This window comes from Eschrichtius robustus, chromosome 17 (assembly GCF_028021215.1).
Source record: "Eschrichtius robustus isolate mEscRob2 chromosome 17, mEscRob2.pri, whole genome shotgun sequence".
NCBI classification, from domain to species: domain Eukaryota; kingdom Metazoa; phylum Chordata; class Mammalia; order Artiodactyla; family Eschrichtiidae; genus Eschrichtius; species Eschrichtius robustus.
In genome coordinates this window covers 3,534,935-3,547,872 of record NC_090840.1, presented here as the reverse complement: position 1 = coordinate 3,547,872, position 12,938 = coordinate 3,534,935, and the positions used below count along the sequence as shown (strand labels likewise).

Below are 12,938 nucleotides of genomic sequence, written 5' to 3'. Positions count from 1 at the left end.
TATGTGTGTATAAATGAATACACACACGAGTTTTATTTTGAACCAGACAAGAATAATTTACAGACGTTATGCCCTTTACACCCCTACATGCTAAATACATCAATGTGTCTTTTCTAAGAACAAGGACATTTTCTCACAGATAACCACAATACAGATATCAATATCTGAACATTAACATAAATCTGATACTTTTTCCTAATCTGCAGGCCTTATTCATATTTTAGCATGTGTCCCAATAATATCTTTTGTTGCAAAGGAAAAAGAATTTTCCAAAATATCATCTTGGGTCACATTGCATTTAGTTATCATATCTGGCTCCTTTAATCTAGAGTAATTCTTCAGTCTGTCATTGTCTTTCATGACCTTGATGTTTTTGAAAAGTACAGGCCATAATTTATGGATTTTTTAACACATGCTTTCAGCTGTGTTACATTCAAAGTAATGAATGATTTAATGCCTTGAATATAATGTATAAAGGTACAGACAAATATTTTAAATAGACAGTGAAGGAGGAGTGAGTTCTTAGTATATTTTCATCAGTTTTAAGTGATTGAAGTTTAGGGATAGAGCCTTTCTACAAGAGCATAGGGTTATTTTGTGCGAAGTCTGCCGAGGTAAGTGATTGGTATTTCCATACACACACACACACACACTCACTCATTCAAACAGTGAAGAAAAAGTATAAAATATTGAAGAAGTGAGTCTGAGGTATCATCTAAAGGAAGATAGAAGGTTAGATCTAAGTGAGTTGCAGGTGAGAAGGGTTTTACGCCTTGGTGTAAGGATTTAAGGAGAAAGTGGTGCGGTTAGCTGCTTAGAACGTCAGAAGTGGTGCCAGAGGTAGTGACGTGAGGGAAGAGAAGGCCCTTCGTCCTCCTGGCAGCTCCCAGGGGCCACGGGCACAGAGTGAGCTTGTCCTTGAAGGAGCCGAGAGTGGCGTTTTTAAACAGGGCGTGTTCATCGGTGTGCGCTGAAGGCTGGGTACTGTGCCCCGGGGCACAGAGAGGAGTGAACTGAGTGAATGCTCACCTTTGCTCGTGAGAAGCTCGGGCTGGCGGCGGGAGGCACAGACCTGTGTGTAGACGGCGCTCTGGGAGACGGGCAGCAGGACTCAGGAGGCCTGCCTGCACCGCGGCCGCCCTGCCCGCGCGGGCTGTCTGCGAGCACGGCTGCTTACATCCGTGGGGTGAAGGGCTGGCTTCGTCTGGAAAGGTTTGTGGCAGAAATCTGCACTGGGATAAAGTTAACTGAAACCAGTCAGAAAGGCATTTTGCTAAGAATCTAATGTAAGAAGTTAATCAGAAGTAGTGGAAATGATTAGGTTGACTGGAAAAATTGCCCAACTGTCCTGATTGAATTGATGTTTCTGGGGAGAAGTTAAGAGACGTTGTATTTTCACAACTACTTCTCACTACACGTGGTTTTTATCCCGAAAGGGGTGTTGTACGTGTAAACCTCACTGGTTGTCTAATTGCAACAGGGTTTTTCCAGCATTTTCCCCTCTGTTTTCGGTGGAGAGCGGTCATATTCTCTGGTGCCATCCCCTTACCCCTCTCATAACCAAGATCCTTGCTTTGCAGTTGTTGTATTGAGCTGTAATGTGTATTTTCTGTATGAAAAATATTGTTTAATGTTTAAAAGGATGATCAAGGTTAAAAAAGTAAAAGACATGAGATTTGTGTCATCTTTATTAAAATTTTAACTTCTTTTTAATCTATATGCAGGCAATTTTTTTTTCATGTAAGAGTCACTGAAATACTGTTTCATTTATTTATGCCCCAAATTTTTGTTTTTAGAGAGTGATAGTAACGATGTTCACTTTAAGAGAGTTTTCCTGACTTCTTTTTGGTGTGTGTGTGTGTGTACGTGTACTTCAGTAGCTCCAGTGGCAACGTAAGCAGCAGAAAGGATGAGACAAATGCCCGAGACACTTACGTTTCATCTTTTCCTCGGGCACCAAGCACTTCTGATTCTGTGCGGTTAAAGTGTAGGGAGATGCTCGCCGCGGCTCTCCGAACGGGAGGTGAGTTTTGCGTACGCCTCGTGAGTTTCGGCGGTCAGTCCTTTGACCACTGCCACTGCTGCCCTGTCCGCCTCCTTGTGTCTGTCCTCCCGGTGGGATCCTGATGACAGCTGCTTGCCACTGCCCAGCTCAGGGAGGGCTTGCTGTGAGGGGGGTTACTGGTGGCAGAGCGGAGGGCGCAAACTGGGCCTCTGCTTATTACTGTGTATTTCTGAGAAATGGGTTCCTTCTAATATGTGGATGTTTCCCCTGATTTGTAGTAATTTAAGCTTTTCTTCGCAGTCTTTTTTCTCCTCACGTTTAATCTGCAAACTAAGTACTCTACCCTCAAGATTGGGAGTTAACAATACTGTATTTGGGTCCCATTGTTAAATGTTAGTATGACATATAGTAAGTTTTATATACATAATTTCATTTCCTACTTTTTTTTTTAAGTGGAAAAGAGATCTTGAGTTATATATGGGAGCTTTAATTTAATTTGGAGGTACTCATTCTTAAGTAAAATTTTGCTTTTAAAAGTTTCATGTATAGAAATATTTATCCTCCTATACAAATTCATCCTTTCTCTTTTCTACTGTACTGAACCACAGTTAGTATCACCTAGTTTTCTCCTTACTCTGCCCTTTCTACTCTGATTCCTTTACTGTCTCTTTATATATTTTTTCTTTTTCTTCCTAGTTTCTTTTTATTTCCTTCTATCCCTTTGAATATTTGCATAGGAGTCTTCTGATTATGTCCGTATATGTGACTGGCAGATGAAATGAATGGTTTCTTAGCATCGAAGCCTGAGTCACAGGAGACAAGACAGTTCTTTATAACTTTCTCTCCTCTCTGCTGGAGCAACCAGAATTTATGGAGTTGTGAAGTGAGGAATTGCCTGCTAGATGCATTACTTCCCCGCTCCTGAGGGATAAGGAGCCATCCATGCAGGAGCCCTTTGGACATTAGGTGAAGCCAGAGGAGGAACATAGTGGGTAGTAGAGAGACAAGATTCCAGTGAAGCTAAACTGAAAGGATTCTTTGTGCAGGGCAAGTGGGGTTGAAGAAATAGGAATACAGTTTAATTGACCCTGTATTGAGATTTTCTTTTAATGTGTTATAATCACTTTTTCATGACAATTCTCTGTGCCTGTGTTTAGATGACTACATCGCTATTGGAGCTGATGAGGAAGAATTAGGATCTCAAATCGAGGAAGATATCCTTTGCGTGTATATTCATAATTGTTTTAAGAAATCCGCTAGATTATTTTTTCTTTCTGTAAAGAATTCAAAGTTTTATTCTTCAGTTTCTATCTTGACTGTTTTGTTGGGAAAGGGGAGGGCCATCCATGTCATTTTATTCTTCTTGTTTTCCTGTCATTCAAAAGTAAAACACATAGTACTGATAGTATTTTTATTTTTCTGCCTTGCAAATTGAGAACGTAGCATCTCAATTGAAGTGCAGAAGGGCATGGGAAACACACATGCTAGTAAATGGGAAGTAGGGTTTCATCTTTGGGGGTTCTCAGCAAAGCATGTAGAATCCCCTGAGCTCATTATCCTGGACGGGAGTGTGTTCATGCTGGGGGCCTTGGGAAGGGCTCTGGGAGAGGGAGGGGTCTTGCACGTGGGTCTGGAGAACAGGGAACATCTAGGTGACAGTGTGACTGCGGGACTGTCCTGGTTGAGGAAATGGCCTTGTTAGAAAGGGAGCTGCTCTGGAGCTGGGCCCCTGCTGTTGCCTGTTCTCTTGAGAAAACCACCTGCTAAACTAGCTTCTTGCTGAGCCAAGGAGGAAATGATCCCTCAGGGCTACTGTGAAAGGTTTTCTCTCAGAAGGCCCTCCAGGGAGCTGTGTGGACTTTTTTTTTTTTTTTTTTTTTTTGATTTGATTTTATTTTTTTAATAAATTTATTTATTTGTTTGTTTTTATTTTTGGCTGTGTTGGGTCTTCGTTGCAGTGCACAGGCTTTTCATTGCGGTGGCTTCTCTTGTTGCGGAGCACGGGCTCTAGGCGCGCAGGCTTCAGTAGTTGTGGCACACGGGCTTCAGTAGTTGTGGCTCGCGGGCTCCAGAGCGCAGGCTCAGTAGTTGTGGCGCACGGGCTTAGTTGCTCCGCGACATGTGGGATCTTCCCGGGCCAGGGATCGAACCCGTGTCCCCTGACTTGGCAGGCGGATTCTTAACCACTGCGCTGCCAGGGAAGCCCTTATTTTTTTTAATTTATTTATTTTTGACTGCGTTGGGTTTTCGTTGCTGCGTGCGGGCTTTCTCTAGTTGCAGCAAGCGGGGGCTACTCTTCATTGTGGTGCACGGGCTTCTCATTGCAATGGCTTCTCTTGCTGCGGAGCACGGGCTCTAGGCGCACGGGCTTCAGCAGTTGTGGCACGTGGGCTCAGTAGTTGTGGCTCGCGGGCTTAGTTGCTCCACGGCATGTGGGATCTTCCTGGGCCAGGGCTCGAACCCGTGTCCCCTGACTTGGCAGGCAGATTCTTAACCACTGTGCCACCAGGGAAGTCCCTGTGTAGTCTTTTTGAGACTTTGAGGATCCTTGGTAGAATGCAGATTTGGGCAAGGGAAAGCATGTGTAAGTTCAAGCTCTTATTCTCAAGTTTTCTCACTCAGATTGCATATCTGAGTTACATTTTGAAACCCTTTTACTTTGTGTCTTGCTTGGCATTAAACATTGAGAAAGTATTGCTCATTCATAGCATAAAAGTATGATCACTATTTTTTGCCAGTTACATACAGATCAAGAAATCAGGCAGAAACAGTGCCTTGTTAACTTAATCTAAATTGGAAACACTGCTTAGAACTTTCAGGAATTCTTATTGTGGCAGAATAGGAAAAAGTTATCTTATCTTTATAACTTAACCTTTTTTTCCTTAATGGCCTAGTACCTATCTATCAAGAAATAAGGAATACGGACATGAAATACAAAAATAGAGTACGAAGTAGGATATCAAATCTTAAGGATGCTAAGAATCCAAATTTAAGGAAAAATGTGCTGTGTGGGAATATTCCTCCTGACTTATTTGCTAGAATGACGGCAGAGGTGAGTATATTTGTACATTTCTATGATGGTATTCCATGATATCAAGTGTAAAGTCTATGTAAATCATAAAGTACTATATAAATACTACATATTAGTAAATTGTTATTAGCTATTCTAATATACTTATATATACAGTATACCAGACAAATACTTAAGGTGATTGAATCTGTTGGCATCAGTACTTTGTCCCTTTCAGAACTGTGCCGTGATCTTTGGGTGATTGCCTTAATAAATTATTGTCTAAAAACAAAAGTGTTTTTTACTTATTGTAGATTCATGTAGAATCAAAGAGTCGAATCTCTAATTGCAAACAGACTTTGTAACCTCTAAGCTCTTTTCATGGTTAAATACTAAAGAGTTGGTTGTATCTTATTGACTATTCCTTATATTTATTTAGAAAATGATGGAGAAAATGGAATTCATTGTCTGCTATTTATATTTGTAGCTGTTCATAGATAATAGCTGCAGTGTGTCTGCGGTCTCACTATCTGACTAAGCATCCAAGACAGTGAATTTCTTTCTGTATAGCTAATAAAAATTGTTATATTTTTAAAATTCGTTTTTTAAAACCTCATCAAAATAATTTAAAACTTTTACAAAGTAGAGAACAAACTATAATGAAATCCTATATATCCATCACCCAAGCTTCAAGTATTTTAAATAATTAGTCACCTTCTTCATCTATCCCTTTTTTTGTTTTCTTTCTTTTCCCCTGAATTATTATTATTACTATTACTTTTTTAGAAATGACATCCAGGATTGATTGATTGATTGATTGATTTTAATAATTTTATTTATTTTTGGCTATGTTGGGTCTTCGTTTCTGCGCGCGGGCTTTCTCTAGTTGTGGAGAGCAGGGGCTACTCTTCATTGCGGTGCGCGGGCTTTTCATTGCTGTGGCTTCTCTTGCTGCAGAGCACAGGCTCTAGGCACGCAGGCTTCAGTAGTTGCAGCACGTGGGCTCAGTAGTTGTGGCTCATGGGCTCTAGAGCACAGGCTCAGTAGTTGTGGTGCACGGGCTTAGTTGCTCCGTGGCATGTGGGATCTTCCTGGACCAGGGCTCGAACCTGTGTCCCCTGCCTTGGCAGGTGGATTCTCAACCACTGCGCCACCAGGGAAGCCCTCCCTTGAATTATTTTCAAGCAAATTCCAGACATTATATCCTTTTACCTTTCTATCCTTGGGAGATATCTTTAAAAATATGGTATTTTTCTTATGTAACTACATTGTCATTATGACATTTAACAAATCTAATGATAATTCCTTGGTATATCTAATACCTATTTCATGTTCGTATTATGTTCCTGATTGTACATTTATTCTGTATCAGGATCCAAAGTCTAGATGTTACCTTAAGTTTGGTCTCTTAAGATTTTGTGTGTACATATTTAAATCTAAAGCAGTTTCTTCTCCTGCTCCTGCCCCTTTTTTTCCATAACATTGACCTGTTGAAGAATCCAGTTTATCTCTTGTATATCTCACAGTATGAATTGCCTGTTTCTTCCTCATGATGTTATTTAACTTTTCTGTCCCCTTTATTTTCTATGAACTGGAAGCTAGTTCTATAGGCTTGGTTACATGCAAGTTTAACTTTTCCTGCATAAATTCTTCATCGGTGGTCCTTCTTATTTCATATTGCATCACATCAGGAGACACATACCTTGTTGCTCTAAGGGTGCGGAAATTGATCAGGGGTTGGTGTACTGACAGTCTGATCCCTCTGTTGTAAAGTTCTGCATCAGCCTTTCATCTATGTGTTCATCCACTGAATTGGTGATTTCATTAGGAGTTGCAAAATAGAGTTTTCTAAAATTGTGTCATTCCTTTCACATTTATTAGCTAGATTTCTTTGATAAGCACTTTCCCTGAGTCGAAGGCTCTTGGTTACACTGTTGGTAAGAACAGGAAAGGCAGGGTAAATGTGTAGTTCTTTCCTTTTGGTTAACAGTTATCAGAAGGAGGAGTTGGCGCCCTACTAACTGCCAGTGGGGGCTTTTGTTGCTGTTTTTGCAAGCGTTTGTGCTCTCCTTTTTTAAGCCGTTTTTGCAAGCGTTTGTGCTCTCCTTTTTTAAGTGTCATCACAGACTTGTGACTTCTTATTTATCCAGTGGGGATTGGTCTTTTCAGTAATTCGTATTGTTGGCTGAAGAAATCATCCCCTCTGGCCAGTGGGAGCTCCTGCATGTAGCTCCTCTGTCCATGTGACTCACTCACAGTAGTCAGGTAGTTTCCGCGCTTTCTGGCACAAGATGACTCTGACTTATCTTGTGCTTTTCTTGACTCAAAACTGGAACCAGACATTCCTCCAGAGGCCTCTGGTTCCTTTTTTGGTAGTGGGCGGGGGGGTGCAGTAGTAGAGACCATAGTCTGGATCCTAGAGGTGCTCATTGCTACAGGCTTACATTGTTTATAAGCCTTTGAACAGTAATTAAATCCAGTTTTCACATGCAGACTTATAAGTGTTTGAAAAAATTTTAAGAGTAAGCAAACTCTTATGAGTTCTTTGAGGAAAAATATTAATTTTTCACTTTTAAAACTTTAAAAGTTGATTTTGATCCTGTTAGTATTAAACTAAGGGAGCGTAAAAAGCATTCCGTATATGTATAGAAGATGCCTGTAACTGAGTGGTATTGCCACCTTCCGAACAGGAGATGGCCAGCGATGAGCTCAAAGAGATGCGGAAAAACTTGACCAAAGAAGCCATCAGAGAGCATCAGATGGCCAAGACAGGTGGGACCCAGACGGACTTGTTCACATGTGGCAAATGCAAGAAGAAGAACTGCACTTACACACAGGTTTGTGATTGTTTATAGATTCTTATTTTCATACTAAGAATGCTTGCAACTCCTATTTCAAAACAAGTAGTAAAGATAATTACCAGTATTTTGATATTTTTTGAGAGGAGATATCTCTTAAGTATAACAATGCATTCTTAATACTAGCAGATTCCAGTTAATTGAAAATAAGTTGAAATAGTTATACTTCCATAGAAATTGTTACTGTGAAAGCTGTACAAACTGAAATTGATTAAATATTATAGAGTTTAATAAAATGGCCATGTTTTTTCTCTAAGAGCTAATAAGCAGTTGATTATTGGTTAGTATATAAACAGGCTACAATTCTTTTTATTTGGCACGATCATGTAATTTAGGGAAAGTTCTTTGCTCTTCCTCACTCGGAGCCTGGGTACTTTTAGGTTAACTGGTTTCCAGACATTTATTCCTTTTTTGCAACCTATTGATGGCTTTTATCTTCATATATGATGTGACTGACTTTCCTTTTTGTTCTTGAACCGCTGAAAAGAGCCGCGTTATAGTTGTTCTGATTGTATGTGCATATGTGACAAAATTTTTTCTCACTGTCATTAATTTCAGTTGCTAACTAGGCTGTTTGTGCTATGTCTGTAATCCGCTAAATTCAAAATGTTCCCTTTAAAGAACAACTAATTGTTTCAGGTTACTAGAGAGACTTAGGGGATTGAATTTTTTGATTGACAGAAAATTAAGCACTTTATAAAAATAATGTGTAGTTTATTTGTTATTCTGTGCGTATACCTACTTATAGAAAATTTTGAAAATACAGAAAAGTATGAACAAGAAATTTAAAGTCACTCATTAATCTGCCATCCAGAGAGGACAATGATCTATATTTTGGTGCTTGTAGTATTTTGTGGATTTTTAAAAAACCTAGTTGCAGCTAAATACTGTAAACCATTTTATATACTTTTCCTCACTTTGTGTAAGCATTTTCCTTTGTTTGTTTGTTTTTTTAAACCTTTATAAACATCTTAATAGCTGTGTATAATATTCCATCAGATGGATAGACTCTAACTTATCTCATTATTTCCCTGTTGGATGTTAAGGTTGTTTCCAGTGTTTGTGTTATTATAAAATTATACTCTTCAAACATCCTTGTACACAGATCTCCCCTCCCAACTTTATTGAAAAATAATTGACCAATATAATTGTATATATTTAAAGTGTACAATATGATGCTTTGATACACATATACATCATGGAATGCTTACCAAGATCAAGATAATTAACACATCTATCACCTCACATTTTCATTCTTTTTTTTTTTTTTTTTTTTGGTGAGAATGCTTAAGATCTATGCTAACAGTAGTCCCCATGCTGTATGTTAGATCCTCAGAACTTATTCTTCTTATAACTGAAAGTTTATACCCTTTGATCTACATCTTCCCATGTCCTCCCATCTATTCTGTTTCTGTAAACTCAGCTTTTTTTTTTTTTTTTTTAAGACGCCACATATAAGTGATATCATACAGTATTTGTCTCTCTCTGTTTGGCATGTTTCATTTAGCATAATGCCTTCCAGGTTCATCCATGTTGTCTCAAAGGGCAGGATTTCCTTCTTTTTTATGGCTGAATAATATTCCATCGTGTATATATGCCATTTTTTCTTTATCCATTTATCTGTTGAAGGACATTTAGGTTGTTTCCATGTCTTGGCTATTGTGAATAATTCTGCAGAGAACATGTGTGCAGATAATCTCTTTGATATACTGATTTCATTTCCTTCAGATGTGTACCAAGATGCAGAATTGCTAGATAGTATGGTAGCTCTGTTTTTAATTTTTTGAGGAACCTCCACACCAGCCACACCAACTTAACATTCTCACCAACAGTGCACAAGGGTTCCCTTTTCTCCACACCCTTGACAACACTTGCTTGTTCTTGTCTTTTTGATAATAGCCGTTCTAACAGGTGTGAGGTGATATTTTCTTGTGGTGTTAATTTGCATTTTCCCAATGATTAGTGATGTTGAGCTGCACACAGATCTTTGTGTTTCTAATTACCATCTTATGATAGATCAGATATCAAGCTCCTAGGTCACAGAAGATGGGTATTTAAGGCTCTTGTTGCTGCCTAACTTAGAAAGGTTGTGGCAGTTTATATTTGTCATAATGAAATATTTGTAATTTTTACATCCTTGCTAATTTGTAAGAGAAAATTGATATGTCTTTTAATTAACATTTCTGTGCTTCTTAGTTACGATGAAAAATTTTCATATTTATTAGCCATTTATCAGTAGTATAATGTGTGACTTTAGATGAACAGATAAAAGATGAAAAGACAAGGAAGGACTTAGAAAAATGAAGTTTGGAAATGTGTGTTTGTTTGACATTATTTCGCTTATCTGAGCTTGTTTCGGGCTCTTATACATTTTACTGTGGTACCGTTCTTAATTAGGTTGGACTTTTTGTAGTATTATGAAAAGTAGTATTTTTCACCTGACTTTGCCACAGGTCCAAACACGGAGTGCTGATGAACCGATGACAACGTTTGTTGTCTGCAACGAGTGTGGAAACCGGTGGAAGGTACGCGCCTCCTGGGGTTCCCGTCTCACCTGTTTACGTGGGGTGGTTCTCCATGGGCTGGTCTCTCCGGGTCTGCTTCAGGGGCCGCCTGGATGTCCCGGTGCGTGCACGTGCTCACGCTGCCCAGTGCTGGGGAAGGCCGTGGCTGCAGTCTGTCGTGGAACGTACTGTTTGCTGCCCTCCTAGAAATAAAGAGGTTGACTTAATTTGCCAACCTTCATGTCGTCTTGTTGCAGAAATGACAGGATTGAATCTTAAATGTGCAGTACAGTGTCACTGTCCTGTATATACTATATCCATTCAGTTGCTTCCACTCTTGTTCTTCCGGAAAACCTGTACAAGTGTATGGCTTGTCTTCATAGATTTTGGTTCTGGAAAAACTACTCTACCTTGTTGAAATCCAGCCCGATGGTTTTAGTGTTTATTTTAGGAAATCCAGATGAGCACCGCTGTGGTTTCGTAGGCTTTCCACTAAGCCTTCCTTTGTACGGTCTGTGTTCTCTTGAATTAGCCCCGCACAGGCAAGTTGTGTTATTTGAATGATTCATTCCTGAGTGATTTTTGTGAGCCACAGAAATATAATTTAAAATTGGGAGAAGAATTACACATCATACCTGAGACAGAGTTGGGGATACTAGGAGTGTGCGATTGGGGGGGCTCACACGGTAGGAAGATACTCCCTGGAGCCAAACAGGCTTTGAACTGCTTTGCCACTTAGCGTTACCGAACTGTGATGTTCTCATGACCCACGTTACAGGGTGTGGTGAGTGGTAGAAATAATATATTTAAAGTGTCTGGTCATTGTTGGTGCTCCAAAAATGCTGGCTACTTTTATTAGCTTTTGTGAAATTTGTATAAGATTCTTTTCTTTTTTAAGTTACACTTACGTTAGACTTTTTAGTCTAATGCTTATTTTGAATTATTCATATAGGTTAAAGCATTTTCTGAAAATCAGAAGTGAATTAAAAGGCAGACAATGGGAGAATATCCTTCTCGAGTATAGTGTGAGACTTTGGCTCTCGGCACTCTTTCCGGGCTTGAGGACAGTACACATTTTATTACAAAGATTCGTTCTGGGCCGGGAGATTAATGGTACTGAGAGTGTCTTCATGGCTTGAAACAGTGTCTCCCTTCCTGAGTTGGCAGGTTTTTTAATTGGTCTAAGAGAGGGATGTTCATTTTTTTTCAGTCCTGTTGGGCAAATCTGGCTTTTCCAGAGCGCTCTTGGACTTGTTTACATGATGCATCGTGATGATGAAGGTGATGATGAGGATGATGAGGAGGAGGACTGGGTATATTGCAGTTCGTATTGAATGCAGGCAATTTGCTGCTTAAGTGCTGACGTAGTTCCTGTTGGATTTAAGAAAATTCAATTTAATGTAGAAAGCTGATGCCTACAGTGGCTTAACTCTAGAAGTTCAAATGTGGAATTAATTTTTTTAACCTGAAATTAAGGAGAGAGGTACTTAAGAAAATATTTTATACTGTTTCTTTATTTATGTATTCCTAGTAATTCTAAGTTGGAAGAGCCAAACACTTAATATAGGTGACTATTCATGTCTGGAAAACACAGCATCTTTTTAAAAAATGCCTCTTTCTTTAGCAATTTAAGGTGTATGCTGGGTTAAATGTGGGAAGGGGTACACCCCATTGTCTGTATTTAAAGGTCTCACAAAATATTTCTTCTTTTTTGACAGTTCTGTTGAGTTGGAAGAATTGGCAAAACGTCTGGACCATTAAGAAAATGGATTTTGTAATTAGCTTTAAGACTAGGCCCAACCAACTAGTTTGCAAATCAGATTTTTAAAGTAACATATATCCCTTGGGTTAGTCTCTGTTTTTGACATAGGATCCCTTCCTTAAATGCCTTCTGTAGTTTCAGAGCAGTAAGGAGACCACATAATAATTGTATGGTATCTGTTTCAAAACTTTTTTTTTCCATTTTTATAAGTAAGTTGATATTAAACTTTTGGCAGTTTATTTTTACCTTTTTTTTTCCTTCTTAAAGGAAAATGTACCTTAACTTTTTTACAATCTGAAACATACACAGTAAAAATGGTATTCTTCTCAGTTAATACACAAATGGAAATTACATTTTTTTCCTATATTGGCATGTACCTGCAAATATTAAAAGAGGAGAAGAGGTAATATAATTATAAGTTTATCAAACATGGTGTGTATTCAGATAATACTTGACCAGCTTATCTAAACTGTACATAATATTTCAACTAGCATATGAAATTGATTTTAATTATTATGTTCACAAGTCTGGGATAATTAGTTATTATTTTGCATTTGTAACTAACTGTGATCCTCATTTCTTGTAATTTCTTGTACATGTTTATTACTTGTTTGTAATAGATTTTACTTTTGGAAACATGACTTGACTTTGTTGAAATCAGTTTGGTTTGTTGTTTATTTACCTGTTTGACTTTGTAGTGTATTTTACTTTTGCAGAACACTGTTGTAGTTTAGTAGGCTTTTCCTAAATCCCAGCTCAGGCAAAGAATGAAAACTTTTGACTGTTTTTTCCTTTTGTA

At 38.7% G+C, this 12,938-nt stretch overlaps 1 protein-coding gene across 1 annotated transcript in view; it reads left to right on the top strand.

Moving 5' to 3' along the window:
- LOC137750956 (transcription elongation factor A protein 1) overlaps positions 1-12,643 on the top strand; it is a 30,545-nt gene extending 17,902 nt beyond the window's left edge. The window contains exons 5-10 of the mRNA XM_068525364.1: positions 1,878-2,023; positions 3,163-3,219; positions 4,903-5,057; positions 7,706-7,852; positions 10,327-10,398; positions 12,096-12,643. Coding sequence (XP_068381465.1) covers positions 1,878-2,023; positions 3,163-3,219; positions 4,903-5,057; positions 7,706-7,852; positions 10,327-10,398; positions 12,096-12,104 — 586 coding nt within the window. The 3' untranslated portion in view covers positions 12,105-12,643. The remainder of the gene's footprint in view (positions 1-1,877; positions 2,024-3,162; positions 3,220-4,902; positions 5,058-7,705; positions 7,853-10,326; positions 10,399-12,095) is intronic.
- The last annotated feature ends 295 nt before the right edge of the window (positions 12,644-12,938 follow it).